The sequence below is a fragment of the Dicentrarchus labrax genome, unplaced genomic scaffold (genome assembly GCF_905237075.1).
Source record: "Dicentrarchus labrax unplaced genomic scaffold, dlabrax2021, whole genome shotgun sequence".
Classification (NCBI taxonomy): Eukaryota; Metazoa; Chordata; class Actinopteri; family Moronidae; genus Dicentrarchus; species Dicentrarchus labrax.
In genome coordinates, this window is record NW_026136706.1 from 8,573,548 (window position 1) to 8,589,302 (window position 15,755).

Consider the following 15,755-nt stretch of genomic DNA (forward strand, 5'->3'; position numbering starts at 1 on the left):
GAAAAGACTGAAGGAGATAGAGAGAGGGAGATATGAAAGATAGATTAGAATCCATGCCCAAAGGCCGTTTGTGGCCTACTTTCTTTTTTTTTATATATATATTTTTTTCCTTTTTATGTGTGTGTGTGTGTGTGTGTGTGTGTGTGTGTGTGTGTGTGTGTGTGTGTGTGTGTGTGAAACGAGAAACATTATGAGTTTTTTCCCTTCTCTCTCTTCCAACCGGTCTCTGGTGAAAACATAGCATAAATGGTCTGGTGGGAAGGAGTGAGAGAATCAGACCGACAGATAGTTAGATAGACACTGAGTGACCGAATGAAGCCTCAACTCCACTGATAAATGGGCAGACAGGTTATGGGACTTACGTGTACACTGCTCCAGCTCGATACTGCTGCTCATGTGGATGTTATCTATCCTGATGTGGCCTCTGGTCGGGTGATCAAAGAAACCCTCAAACACCACCTAGATGATAGAAGAAGAGATATTACAATAGGCTCTTTCTTTATTAAAGATAGTAAGTCCGGCAGTCAGTTCAAAAACAACACTTACCTGATACTCCTTTGGGCTTTGGGGCAGGATGGTGCGGCCCTCCCTCCAGTGAGAACCCTGGTCTCCTTTTAGAGCCCATAGCAACGTCTCCTCCTGGTCACTGTCCCTCAGCAGGACCCTCAGGCTCCCCAGTGCCTCGCCCTGGAGCTGGTAGTAGAAGAGGAGGCAGAGCGGGCCTTGCTCTGGCCCCACCTCAGGGCTCAGCAGTCGGGCTCGCTTGCGCTGGGTGTGGGCGCCTGCATCCAGGTGGAGATAGTTCCCTGAGAAATCTGGAGGAAAGAAAGACACAGAGAGGTGGCAGATGCTGCATTATTGTAAGATCAGTGATGTATTTCATATTAATGAGTTGCAACAAATGATAAATGAGTGCCCTTTAAACTGATACATCATCACTCTTTTCAGCGTAGGGTTGTAAATATGAAGCCACATATATGGTTTTCTCTGTGCTATTTGCATTTTAGTCATTTAATGGATTCCATTTTAATGAATTTTATGATTTGTGACAGTGCTGCTGCAGACAGTCACTCCAGGCCCAACATACAGCATGATGCAGTAGTGCAGTGGGATGTGGTTGCTTAGAGTTTAAGACATTACCCCCATCATTCTGTGGTATGAGGCTTAACCGCAAATGAGACTGCCATTTCATTATGGCTGCTAATGGCTATAGATACAAATGAACACACACATATGCACACACTAACACACGTGCACACACAAAAACTCTGCTAAACAGTCCTACTCACTGAATGCTGACACCTCGTTCTGTTGCTCTCCCTGTTTTTGCTACTAAGTCAGCACAGCCATCATACCAATACACTCACAATGCTTGTGCACGTGTAGTGTATCTTTGTGTGTGTGCATATACTTCCCACACACACACACATACACACACACACACACACACACACACACACACACACACACACACACAATCAGTTAAAAATCTAATTCACTCCCTTTTTCTCCTCTCAGCTCAAAGAACTGATGAGCAGAGGAAAGGAGCAAAGGAGGTGAAGGGAAGGAAGGAGTGAGTGAGTGAAAGAGTGAGCAAACATGACATGATGAGAGAGAGAAAGGCAATGCCACAGTGTTTTCCCTACCCCAAACAGGACCATAATCATTAGCTTGCTGCTGTGTTTGGCTGTTTGTCTAGTTAGATTATTATGACCGGAGAGAAAAAGCTTCGCTGGAGCTGCAAATAGTCTTTTTTTTAATAGACAGACCGACAGACAGACACGCTATGTGACACCTCGTAAGAAGAGAGAGACAGACACAGAAGAAAGAAGGAGAGAATCTATCTATCTATCTATCTATCTATCTATCTATCTATCTATCTATCTATCTATCTATCTATCTATCTATCTATCTATCTATCTATCTATCTATCTATCTATCTATCTATCTATCTACCCTGTTTACCCTCCCTCAACTAAGACAGAAAAAAGCATTTGACGCGCATCACACTTAATGAATAATGGATTTGGGTTGAAGTAACTCTGTTTCTTCACTTGGAGGCAATGAAAAAGGGGACCTAAATTACCGTTGCTCATTAAGTACAGTTAGAGAAAGTTGCAGTGTTTTTCTGTCTCTCTGCGTTTGATCTTGGCGAACGTACAAAGGGAGGGAATTAATTAACAACTCTCCATGGGAGGGATAGGCAGGGATGTAGAATTGGCTCTGAGGGAGGGAGGGAAATCTGTGTATGCGTGTGTGTTGATGTTTGTTTGCATGAGTGTTGGTTCATTTATGTTTATATCTGTATGTGTGTGCGAGTTCATCTGTCAGTCATTGTGTGTGTGTGTGTGTGTGTGTCTGTGTGTGTGTGTGTGTGTGTACCTGCAAGTGCATTGTGTGTGAGTTTATCATTTTGCAAGATGTGTGCAGAATTTATTCTAAGTTCAAATGTAGAGATACACTGTATGTCTGCAAAGGCAGACATGAAATACACTATAATGTCAACTCTTGTTTTCACTTGCAAGTATGACTAGGCATTGTGCGCTATACAAATTGAATTGTCTTTTAATATGTGTCACACTGATTCCTCACATTCCTAATAACCACAAAAAACAAAAAACATGTTGTAGATTCAATTAAGCTATAGCTTTACTTGAACGGAGCTGCCTTCAGTGCATCCTATCTCATAAGGATCAGCTCTGTCTCATTGAAATTAAAGCCAGACTTTAACATCGGAGACTAATTTGTACCTTAGGTCCTGCATGTGGTTAGGTAGTAGGTATGTAGTTAACACTTTAACCTTAAACCTTTGGTTGGATTTAGGGAGAGATTGTGATTTGGGTTTGATACAGAAAAAAACATGATCTTTTTCAGTTGTGTGAACATAACCATGAAACACAAATCATCCTTTAGTTGCTATAAGCAGATTTTTGTTATTTTACTTCACCGAATGAGCATGCATAATTATACTGTCTGCAGATTACTTTCTTCCTTAACAGTTCCTACAATGAGCGCATAATGAGTCAAGTTCATTTTATAGAAGGTTAGCTTGTCAGTTCTTTGTACTTTCTGACTGGTTTGATTTGCATTCACACCACAAAGTTTACTGGGAAACGGATTGCAAGACACCTTTTCAAGCAGTGTCATTGGGTTATTGTTATGGTCTTTCAGTCTCTTTTCAACCCTCCATTATTTTCGTTTCCTCTCCTTATCAATAACTAAACCACTTACAAACAACGAGCAGTGTGAAGGGTTTCTTTCGATTAAAAATCTCCACAGGGTATAGAATTTCAGTCTTGCCCTATCTGAGATCAAAAGAATAACTTATGAGCTATGTTCGGGTCGGATTTTCTCTTTTAAAACCCTAAAAGGGTTTTCAATGACAAGGTTTGGGGATTTGATTTGCATATCGAGACAGCTTCCAGACAGGGTGCCGTGCTAATATTGCTGTAGAACAAGACTTAATGTCATGTTGCTGTCTAACACATAGACAGGGACGCTGCTATGTCAATTATACACATGCACACACACCCGCCTAGTGTGATGTAGAGCCTTGCCTTATGTCACGGCCCTGTCTGTTTATGAAGGAGCTGCTCAGTCAACCGTAAACTGGATGTCTTCAACAGATACAGAGAAAACCTTGGTGGATGGCAAGGTCGTCTGTGTGTGTGTGTGTGTGTGTGTGTGTGTGTGTGTGTGTGTGTGTGTGTGTGTGTGTGTGTGTGTGGGGAAAAAGAAACCCACACACCTTCAGTGTTTAATACGCGGACAGACCCACCTTGAGTGGTTTGTGTAAGTGTGTGTGTGTGTGTGTGTGTGTGTGTGTGTGTGTGTGGGAGCCTCAGGGGGAGCTGGAGAGCTAAGGCAGCACTTCTGTCAAAGCCATCATCTGACTTATCTGACTGCTCTGGGCGATGAGTGTGTGCCTTATAGGTGTGTAAGTACAGTGAGTATGTGTGTGAGTGTGTGTGTGTGTGTGTGTGTGTGTGTGTGTGTGTGAGAGAAAGAAAGAGAGATGTGGAGAGGTAAGTGAGGCAGCGAATGTGTGTGTATGATGGATAAAACAGTCTTGGTTATCCTCCTGCTGTCTTATTAAAGATGGACAGATGTGGAAAAAGGCAAGCACCACTGAGGGAAATCGGAAAAGAGGTCGGTGAGGAGAGAAAGAGGTGATTACACTTATGGAGTAAGACGGCCGGAAAGGGAAATTGACAAAAAAATACAGAAATTATAAACTGTTGTATGAGTTAGAACTGAAACAAAGGTGGATGACTTGTAGAGGAAGGATCGAATGAAAGAATCTGGGTAACAAGGAGAGATGAGATGATGAGGATTGAGAGCAGAAAGACATCTGTAGCAACATCTAAGGCAAGTAAAACATACTAAAATAAAGGAAAAGAAGATAAGGAGGTTGCAAACAAGGAGGTTGAAGTATAGTAATTCGTATATATGAAAGGGGCAAGCTAAAGATGCTACGACAATGAATAAAAATATGGAGAAAAGGTGAAAAAGTTATATATTAAAGGAAGATGGAAATGAGAAAGAACCGATAAAAGAGACAATAAAGTAACAAACTAGGTTAGGGAATGTTAGGGAAACTGTTAAGCCTAACATTTTTTTAAAACTCCAATTAAGTCGTCGTACACACTTTAATCAGATCAGAGTGAAATCCTTGCATCATAGTTGCTGTCAGTGGTTGCTTGCAGCACTGTGATCTGTAAGATTCCACCACAGGACAAGCATTTTGCTCTTAATTAGCTACAGAAGTTTTTGTGCTGAGGAAGGTCAAACATCTCGTCATGACGATGCTTTCTTTTCTGTGTTTACAAAATGAGAAATGTCTTGAAATGTAGAAATGAACTGGATGTGATTCTAATGAGCACACAAAGGTCGCAGAGAGTTTGGATGTTTAAGTAGAGGAGAAGACCTGCCCACAAATGTTCTTAAAGGTTCTTTATGGTACTGTTGGTCTGTTAGGTTAAAAAGTTACATGATACAAATATCTTATCTATCTATTAAAGATAATTGGATAGTAGTGAGTATTCTTATTTAAGAATAAAAACAGTATTAGACATATTAAGGCCATGTTTCTTATTAGTTTCCTCATACAAAAACATACTATTATAATATTTATTGATACTAGTATTTATAACAGTTGCATTAAACAGTAATAAAGCTGATCAGACATACCTACTAATTGCTGCAAGTTAATTGAGTGTCAGTGATATATGCCAGCATATATTGCTGCTCTACTAGCAAACCGTATTTTCAAACTAAAACAATCGAAAACTTTAATTTAGTTTTTGGTGTTTAAAATCAAGTTTCACAGGCTTCAGGTGGAAAATAGGTAGCGTGTCCTTTTAAATATGTGAGCTGACGTAATAAACGATAAAACACATACATGTGTTTTTGGTGATGTTATGTAGATAGGAGTGCTGGAAACAGCAGAGCCAGTGATTCAAATGTTAAATTGTTGTAATCCCGAAAAAAAAAAAAGTTTCCAGTATGGATTCGGCTACATTTGTCTTAATGATGACACGTGCTTTAGGGAATGAATGACCTGAAACTCTAGTAAAAGTGTAAAAAGAACAAAGAACAAACATTTCTCAAGACATTTTACATTATTTATAAAGGGTCTGGTTATAAAATGTAATTTTATGTGGCTGAATGCTCTATGAGATTCTAGATGTTATGAACAAAATCAGTACTCACTGTCTGATCCCAGCGCCAAATCCTGCCTCGTTCCATGTGTGCCGTGTCCAGTTGAACTGCTGCTCGCTGTGTGCAGCAACCAGCTCACACCTGACTGGGGATCAGCCGACCAGCCGCATAAGCTTTGCTCAAAGTCACATACAGCCGACAGGGATGGTGTGGTGGCTGAGGATCGTGAAAGAAAACACACAAATAGCGAATAAAGACGTTTGAAAGTGCCTTTTTTGACTTACAGGAAAGATTATCGAGTCACTTTTTTGAGTGCTTTTAATGTTTTTTCAGTTACTTGTCATCCTTATACGGGACTTAATACCATAATAGCTGCCTCCTCTTTATTTTGTGATTTGAGACAATAATATGACATCTCAATAAATCGTGCTGCTGAATACAAATAGTATATTAAAAGAGAGATTATATGAAGGGAGAATGAGCTGGACAGAAGAATCAGTGGAGAGCATACAATAAAGAAACATAAGAAAGGATGATAAAGAATAAAGAAAACAAAGCATTATAAAATGCACTTAGTATGCCTGATGCTGTATTCAGTTTAAATCACTGCATTCAGTTATGTAGCAACAAAATAAATAAAGAAGGAGCTTCTTAAACTACATTACATTTACCCCGGTAAGGCTACTTGCCTGACAGTTGTTGACCTACAGCTATGAAATCATATTCCCAATATGTGTGTGTGTGATACTCTGGCTGTGAGAGCTTATTTTCACTCAAACAGAGCTTCCTGTGGGACTCTTGAATCTAACAGACTTCAAAGCCCAGAGGCCCTGTGGTGCATGATGACATCATGAGTTTGACCTTAAGAGCGTTGAGTGTGTGTGGATGAGAGACAGAGACAAAATTAATGCTGTGTGTGGGAGTGCTTGAACTGTGTGTGTGTGTGTGTTTACCGGGTCTCATTGCAGCAGTCGTCTGTTCCTCTCTGGGCAAGGTGGGGGTCACAGTGTCAGGTACAGTGGTGGTTTCTGCCAACAGAAATAAAACACTGAGGTTAGAATATAATGGAAAGAGATGACATCAGTACACAGTAACAGTGTGCCATAAGTTGAATGATCATTTTTATGAAAGCCTGATATTCATGTCAAATGTGTTGATCTAGCATTAGGCCCCGCAGTGGCCCTCCATACAAGGTATATTAACTTTTATCTCCGCTTAGCGTCATTCAACCAGCATGTTGCTATCCGTGGCAGCATGCTGCTTAACTCACCACCAAGCAGCTCCAAACAATCCAGCAACCACATATATTGCATTGCACTTTATATTTAATGCAAGCATTTGCACAAGTTAATCTGCTTTAATTATGTTTAACTTCCAACACACTCAAGCTGTCTAATAAGTAGAGACAATACTGGATTTACGATAACCAACTCTTTTTAAATATCAACAATTTGTTCTACAGCTGCTTCGCCACACACTGGAAAATAATACTTCAACAGCACAGCAGTGGTGTCTTGAGCAAAGAAAGATTTAGATATTATGCGGTAACTGATGATGTTTGTACACACTTCACTGTTGTTTTCCAGAACTGTGTATTAAGGCTGAAGTTTTTCATGATCCAGGCAGTGACAGAGTGAGCTGAGGCAGTGAGCTGGCACTGAAGACTGCGCCATGCCACACTCATTTTACCCACTGCAGGTTGGCCCACACACACACACGCACGCACACACACACAGCCACAACGCTATGATGATAGATGCTGCACTCAAACTGACCTTGGTGCACAGCAGCATGCGACCAGTGTATGATAGATCAAACAGAGGCACACACATACACGTCAGCAGTGGGGTATGTCAATGTAACCCCAAGACCTTCTGGTCTTAATAAGCAGTTTTCTACTGTTGGTTAAGATTCCTTAAACGGCCCTGAATGCTTTACCAGCTCTCTCTAGCACACGCTAACACACGGTCTATACGTTGACGTAAGGGAACAGAAGATGGCGTAAGGCTGACACCACAAACCTCTTGCCAAAATATTCTTAGAAATTACTTCTTTCTCTCTCTCATTTTCTGCCATTCATTATGTGTTCTGTCTTTCTTTATTTCTTTCCTTCCTTCATTTATCATTCGGGCTCTGCAAATCCCCTTCCATCTTTCAGTCTTCTCTCTGTCATTTGTCACAATAAATCTGACCAGTTCAGTTCTGCTTTGCAAAACCATCAACACCACAAAAAGCTATTTCTAAACACACACACACACACACACACACACACACACACACACACACACACACACACACACACACGTTCTCTGTATCTCTGACACACACACACACACACACAAAGTCGATGTTTTTTTTCTCTCTCTCCAGCATAGAAGTGAAACCCTATCTAGTGTTGTTTCTGTTTTACCACAACCGCAATTTTCTTCTCCATAACTCTTTCTCTCGCTCTCTTTCTGTCATCTCTCCCTGAGGCATATTTTGATTTCCACTCGTCCTTTGCTTTTGTCTGCCCGCAGATCTTCATCTCTCTTTGTTAATATTGTGTCTCTTTCTTTTCCTACGATCTGTCGCTCTCGTCTCAACCTTTCAGCGCTCCTCTCTGCGCTGTAACTCTGTCTGGTGTTATTTTATGTCGGTTCTAACCACCAGCTCAGTAAATCTGAGACCACTGTTGATTTACTGCCTGTTTGGTTGTTCGAGATGTTTCCATGACTCACTTGGTGATCTGTACGTGTGTGTGTGTGTGTGTGTGTGTGTCTTGTTTAGTTTGAACTCTTAACCTTTGTTAGCCTATGCTAACAGCTTTGAGTTCACTGCAGCATCTACAGTGGGTTCATTCATTCCTCTAATGTGTATTGTGTGTGTGTGCATAACTTTACTGACTTGTTAGCACAGTCTGCTCACAGTGAAAATATGCAGGATTATTATGTAAGTCCAAACAGAGTGGCCTAACACACACATAGCAAGCACACACACACGCTCACACACAGAATTAGATATTAACATTGGATAAGTAGCTCCCAGCTGCTGACATTAAGCTGTTTTAATTTGGTGCCCTTTACCACTGTAATTAGCCCCCCATATGGAGGGGAGAGAGGGAGGAATGGAGATGAGAGAGGGATAGAGAGAGACAGAGACACATAGAGATGGATAGAGAGAGACATGGAGAAGGGAACATAACCCTTTCCACCTCTCACCACCATTTTCCTAATTAGTGACCACACACAGCTCCTGTCAGCCCCCCATTTCTATCTCCATCTCCACTCCACTCGTCTAATCCAATTTTTCTCTGTCTGTCGTCTGCTCTCCTGTTATTTCTCTCTTTCCTCCTCCTCTTCATCATCCTATTTCCCCCTCTTATTTCCATCCATCAGGGCCCACTCTGTAGATACTGTAAAGGTCAGTAAAATAATTTGAATGAATTACTGAATGATTCAATTATTAATGAATTAAATTCATTCAAGCTTGTAATTTTCAGCTTGCTTTTGCAGGAAGTTTTTGTTTTATCGGCTGAGCTAAATGTGACTAACAGATGCATGCAGTGTGTTTGGTCACCTGTGTGGGAAAAGTGAGGATTATGATAGTCATGTTTTAAACATAAGGATTCAAACAGGCATGTAAAAGAAACACTAATCTTTACATCTGTATTCTGCAGATGGGTCATCCTGAACACCACTGAGTTACAGCAACCTGCCATTACTCTCCATCTCTTTCTCTATCACACACACACACACACACACACACACACACACACACACACCTCAAACTGAGAAACTGAAAAGGTGTTCGATTCAGTTAACCACACACACACACACACACACACACACACACACACACACACACACACACACACACACACACACACACACACACACACACTGTCATAGGCCCCAGGGCTCATTGTAAAGCTGCTGACTGAGCAGGGCGAGGCGGAAACAGAGAGACGAAAACTGTTCAATTATGGAAAGAGCTCTGGGTATAAATCTACCTCTGTCAGCCTAAATAATGACTACTGACACAGTATGTGAGTATGTGTGTGTGTGCTTGGGGAAGAGAGAGAAATGTCATCCGTCCTCAAATTATTGGTGACATGGTGCGTGTGTGTGTGTGTGTGTGTGTGTGTGTGTGTGTGTGTGTGTGTGTCATTTACTTAATGACTATGTGATTGACTGACTGACTGGCAGACTCTGCATGTCTTCTTTACAACAGGAACCTCCAATGAGAGTTAACAACTATTAGCTATCACCACTGGCTAACCCAGGGGTCAGCAACCTTTAACATGAAAACAGCAATTTTTTGGCCGACAAAAGAATTAAGAAAAAAATCTGTCTGGAACCGCAAAACATATTCCAGCCTTATATTGCGAATTTAATATCGGTAAGCCAGCAGCGTTGGTGGATTTGGAGTCCATAGCTAAGGAAACTCAAGACTAGAAGCCACTTCTGTTGAGGTTTAGCAATATAAAGAGAAAGGGGCCTGGCCAGAATGTAACACACATTTTAGTTTTCTCCATTTTCAATTGGAGAACATAAGGCCTACAACACTGATGATTGAAAATAACCGTTATTTATTACCATATAATATATTTGTCAAAACCACAGGGAGGTAAAGCTAAATGGCAGCATGCAGCTCTGGAGCAGCACGTTGCCTACCCCTAGGCTAACCTGCCTGCTGTAGAATTTCCTATAAAAAGAAATGTTTATATCCCCTGTATTCTGTTCACTGACAGTAAAAACTCCTTAAAAACTTACATACTTACATGCAACACTGTGTATAGCAAGATAATACTTGCTACAATCGATGCTAAAACCTTATAAAATAAAAGAAAGGAAACTTGGAAACTGGTAAGTGAAATTTTAGCTATGGCACGACCAAGAATGGGGCTGTTAAATGTTAAAAGTATGACATTAAATGAGAAGTGATGGTGGAAAACACGAGTGTTTTTGGATGGAAATCATTGCCAGTGATCTGAATGGCAAATCAGACAACTGTACTTAAAAACCAAAAGTGCAGGTTTGATTTGCACGTAGCTTAAAGTGCTGGACTAATCATGACTCCCTCTTCTGTAGATGAGTGGGTGGGAAAATTAGTTCTTTACAGCAGGAGACACTTTCTGAGACTAAATGCCTAATTAGCTCATTGTACAGCAAGCTACCAACAATATCTGGTTTTACGGTAAGTGCTGCACTGGACCACAAGTTTTATGTCTGGTAGATGGGGAAGGAGAGTTTCTGTAACCCTGTAAAATGTATTGGCGGTATAAGACCAATCACATGACTGTAGTTAAAATGCCACCAATAATAGACCTTAAAGAGTGGCTAAAAAGCAGAGCAGTGAATGACACAGCTGAGACACTAGAAGCAAAGAAGCTCTTTATGTCAGGAAACTACAGATAGTGGATTGCTCATTAGCTGATTGTGCAACAAAGCACCATAAGGTATGTGACTGTAATTGTAGCCTTAAGTGTGAAGCTAAGTACGACAACAACTTAGATGATAAAAAGAAGCTGCTGGCAATGAATGGCTAACTACATCAGTGAACAGTAGCCAGCTACAAAGGAAATTAGTTTAAGTGTGTAAAAAGACATTAAGCTAAGTATGCCATTAACTGAAGAGAAAGACAGCTTTCTAGATCACCAGGCAGTAATATGTTGGGATGTGGTTGAAACTGTTTCCAAGGCCCAATCAGTACATTTTGGCCAGATTAAATTGCAGGTAGATTGACAGACTGTAGGTAAATTTTAGATAATGGAAGAAAATAAAATGCATATATTGTGTATGTGAGCATCACTGTAAATATGTTCAAATACCACAGAAGCAAACCAACATCACAAAAAAAGAGTCTAGATTTATTGTCTACTGTGAATCAGTATATTAAAGTAAAGGCCTTAACTTGAGAGTGATTGCAGGTTGTTATTATGCAGTTTGCATTCTGGCTGATGGACTGCGCACCAGAATTTAAATCACCTTTTTAATGCTAAAAGTCAGTGAGAAGAGGAAAACAACAGTGGATCCATGACCTTGCAGTTGATTTCTTGCACAAGCTATCAAAACCTTAAGAAGGAATGACTGAAATGATGGGTGGATATATAAACAGATAGTTAAGGAAGAGAGAATGCTGCAAAAGAGGTGTTGAGCCAAAAATAAATATTTATATTGGGAAAACACAAGCTTTTTTTTCACCACACAGGCACACATAAACACACATGCAACCACAAAGAACCAGTGCCCAATCCTAAGTGTGTCCATGTGTGATGTCTCAAGGAGGAAGAGAAGGAAGCGATAAACTGAAATGTCCTCCTGAAGGGAACAGAGCATGATTGTATATGGTTTAAAATAACTGTCAAACTTCTTTGGGTGTGTGCTTGACTTTCAGGCACTTGACACTGGAACATGGTCCCACTGCAAACATGGCCCATTGTGTTTGTTGGAACGTACTGTTGGTGTCTTGTAAAAACTCCAAACTGTTAACTCCCTTCAGGAGCTATGTTTTTAAAAAACAGTGTCAGGTCCCATTTTTACACTCATGTGCTTGGAAACTGTACAATACCTGATCTGTGGTTTGGCTTTTAGTGTGGAGACAGATGAAACATTTACTGCTTGTGTAAGATAATATTAGCTTTCAAAAACTATAAAGTATAGGTATCACTGGCAACAGGTTTGTTTTACATTGAATTCGAAAAGGCTGTGACAGGTGATGGATAAAATAAAAAAGAAAGAAAGTCTGTAGAAAAAGTGTGACAAGAGTGAGAGCAAGAAGAAGAGAGGGAAACAAATCCATGAGGGTAATGAGGTCAGGGGAAAAGGGAAGGTGAAGACATAGGAAAGATGGAGTGTGTGTGTGTGTGTGTGTGTGTGTGTGTGTGTGTGTGTGTGTGTGTGTGTGTGTGTGTGTGTGTGTGTGTGTGTGTGTGGTGGTGTTGGTGGTGGGTGTGGGGGGGTTGTTACAGGAGCCCTGGCAAAGAGCCGGGAGTGATTAAATTCTTCTGATGGGGTGGGAGTCAAAGGGGCGGAGACGCAGTGGGAACTGCAGAAGCCACAAACATTTGCACACTCTACCTCCCCCTCTAATATTATTTTCCATTCCTTCTAATGTGTTTATACCTCATTTATTATGCTTTATTTAAATTAATTTTAAATAACTTTCACATTTATTAAAGTTCCTGTGTGTAACATTTCGGAGGATCTATTGGCAGGAATGGAATATAATAGTCATAGGTATGTTTTCATGAGTATAATATAAGTATAATCACCTGAATATAGAAATTGTTGTGTTTTTGTTACCTTAGAATGAGCCGTTTCTACAGCCCCGAACAGACAAACTAAACACTGGCTCTAGATAGGGTTTTTGTGGCCACAGTAGTTTCTCTGACACACTTCCCAGCTTGCTCAAATTCCCAGGTCATTAAATACACACATACAGACACGTGCAGTTTTCAGTGACTTGCAATCTGCAGCTTCACTGCTAGATGCCACTAAATCTTACTACTGGTCCTTTAAATAAAATGCCTCCCATGTACAGCATTCTTCAGTGCAAAGTAACTTTACAAAAAATACTACAATCTGGTTGTTGTTGTTGTTGTTGTTGTTGTTGTAATGTTTTTTTCTTTGTATATATAATGTTTTTTTTAAAATTGACATTATCTCTGCAGTGAGAGGAGGAGTGGGAAAAGACAGGAGAAGGAGGAGCAGAGGAGAGAGATGAGTGGGTGTACGGACACATCCCACCAATCACATGAAAGTATCTGGACTGGAGCCACCGCTCACATGTGAAAGCCATCAGCAGCAATGTTGGACCTGGAAAACACACACACACACACACACACACACACACACACACACACACACACACACACACACACACACACTTGGCTAAACCTGAACGATTGGCTTGAAACCTGGAACAGCGGAACACCTCTAGAATGTTCTAGAACAAGAACTCTAAACAACATTTCCCTCTTGGGTGCCACTGCAGCTATGGATGTGTGTGTGTGTGTGTGTGTGTGTGTGTGTGTGTGTGTGTGTGTGTGTGTGTGTGCGTGTGTTTGTGTGTTTGTGTGTTTTGGGTCCAACATCATCAACTTGTGAAAGACAGATACAGTAAAGGTTCTTGGATATTACTCACCCTTAATATTACAGCATACAAACTATTATTTTAACCTCTGTGTAGGCTCCCTACATGCAAATTTGCCCCAGTGTGCTTTTTCCAACAACAAACTGCTTCACATTCATAAAAACAAATCTACATTCGCACTGGGATTTGTGATAACAAATCTCTTTTTTTGGACTGATCACTGGCTGTTTGGTTCAAAGACTCCTTGAGAGTAGTTTTAGGTATTTCCTCAGGTCATGCAGAGATTCAAACTGACACACTGCCAACCTATTTGCTTTAACTGACCCACCTTCACATGCCAAATCTTTTAAGCTGTATTTCCACTGCATGGTGCTGCTCGCTTTTGGTACCTCTACTTGGTTTTCCACTGTAGATAGTACTTTGGCTAGGATCCCTTAAATGTAGGCGGAGCTGATTTTAAGGGCGACGCAGGAAACAACACACGGGTCAGAAACTTTACTTTGGTCTTTTTTGAAGCTGCAGCTTTTATTCACTGCCAAACTGTACATTTACTGCCAGATTGATAACTTTACTGCTCACCTTTTCCTCTGCACCACTTGCATTCACTGCTACTACTACTGCTAACCACGCAACACAAAAATGAGCTGCTACTTTTATAACAGAGGATATGAAGGGATGGTATTCTTGATATTTCTGTGCTTCATCAGTTGACCGTGGCGTGGTTTTGTTGGGCTGGCATTTTTGAGAAAAATTAAAAATTCTGGTGGGTTGATGGTAGCTTGGTGGATTTAAAAATTTTAGGTAATGGTAAACCAAAAAAGTTGAGCTGTACCATGCGGTGGAAAAGTGGCATTAGTGAGAGGTAACTAAAAGAATGAATGAAAGATGTAGTCTACCAAATTGTTATGGTTTTTGAACACAGAGGTAAGAAGCAAAATCTCTGTCTGATTCTGGTTTCATGACAGGTGAAGATCCACCAAACAGCAGCAAGAACAGCGGCAGAAGAATAAAGACAAATATGTTATTAGCCTCCTCTGAAACACCGGACACAAAGCCGCTTTCTCTCTCTGTCTGTGTTTTTAAGCGTCCCTCAGTTATTTTCCCCATAACACTGCCGTTTTCAATGGAGATGAGAACCTAAGCATGTATTTACACAACTAAGAACAAACCTTTGTCTTTATGCCAAACAGGTGGTGTGTGTGTGTGTGTGTTTGTATGTGTGTGTACATATGTGCCTGCCTGCCAACAACTAGGTGTGGAGTAAAAGAGATGAGAGCATAGCAGATGTTCTGATAGCTCAGTCATTTAAAACATGAACAAAACTGGCAGCTTGGCAGCTCTCACTTCACATCCAATAGTCGGGGTTACAAGACCTAAATTACATGTTGCCTCCATAGCCAGCATGAATGATCAGAATGAGTCCTGCAATAATATTCTGGCTTTTGTTTCTGTTTTCGCACCAGGGGTTTGGCGCAATAATGAGATGCTAAACTACATTATTGTGTGCCCCCTAAGAACCCTGAATCCGTCATTTCAGATTTCTTCATAGTAATTGGGTGTTCAGATTGTCTCTCCCATGTGAGGAAATTGTTTTACAGCCCCGAAGCTAGGTCAATGCGCTTCATTGTAAAAAATATGAAAACAATACAGGGGCAGTAATGGAAAAGCAATTTCTTTGTGAGTTTGTTAAAGCTGGTGTTTAGAGGATATGAGGTTTGTGACTGACATTGACATCGTATTGTCTTTGTCTCTACTTTTGAAGAATGTATAAACAACATGCTAGTATGCGCAATACTTTTATAAATTGTGAATGAGATGATGCTTGTCTTCTTATTTTCAGTGAATGATGTATGACAGTAGATGTGTAATACAGATGTTATTACGGTACTGTATATAAATAATTTCATGATGTCAAACATTTTAAAAGGGTCCATGTTTGTTACTTATGTCAACGGAGAGCAGAGCTCTGAAACTGTACTGAATCCTGATTCGCTGCATGCTCTGCAGGCTGGCCTGTG

At 40.6% G+C, this 15,755-nt stretch overlaps 1 protein-coding gene across 3 annotated transcripts in view; it reads right to left on the reverse strand.

Moving 5' to 3' along the window:
* Positions 1–15,755, reverse strand: part of LOC127366021 (neuropilin-2) — a 95,264-nt gene that overhangs the window by 19,204 nt on the left and 60,305 nt on the right. For all 3 annotated transcript variants that reach the window (XM_051404699.1, XM_051404697.1, XM_051404698.1), the window contains exons 12-15: positions 6,615–6,689; positions 5,713–5,877; positions 547–815; positions 363–459 (exon numbers count right to left, since the gene is read on the reverse strand). In XM_051404699.1, coding sequence (XP_051260659.1) covers positions 363–459; positions 547–815; positions 5,713–5,877; positions 6,615–6,689 — 606 coding nt within the window. The remainder of the gene's footprint in view (positions 1–362; positions 460–546; positions 816–5,712; positions 5,878–6,614; positions 6,690–15,755) is intronic.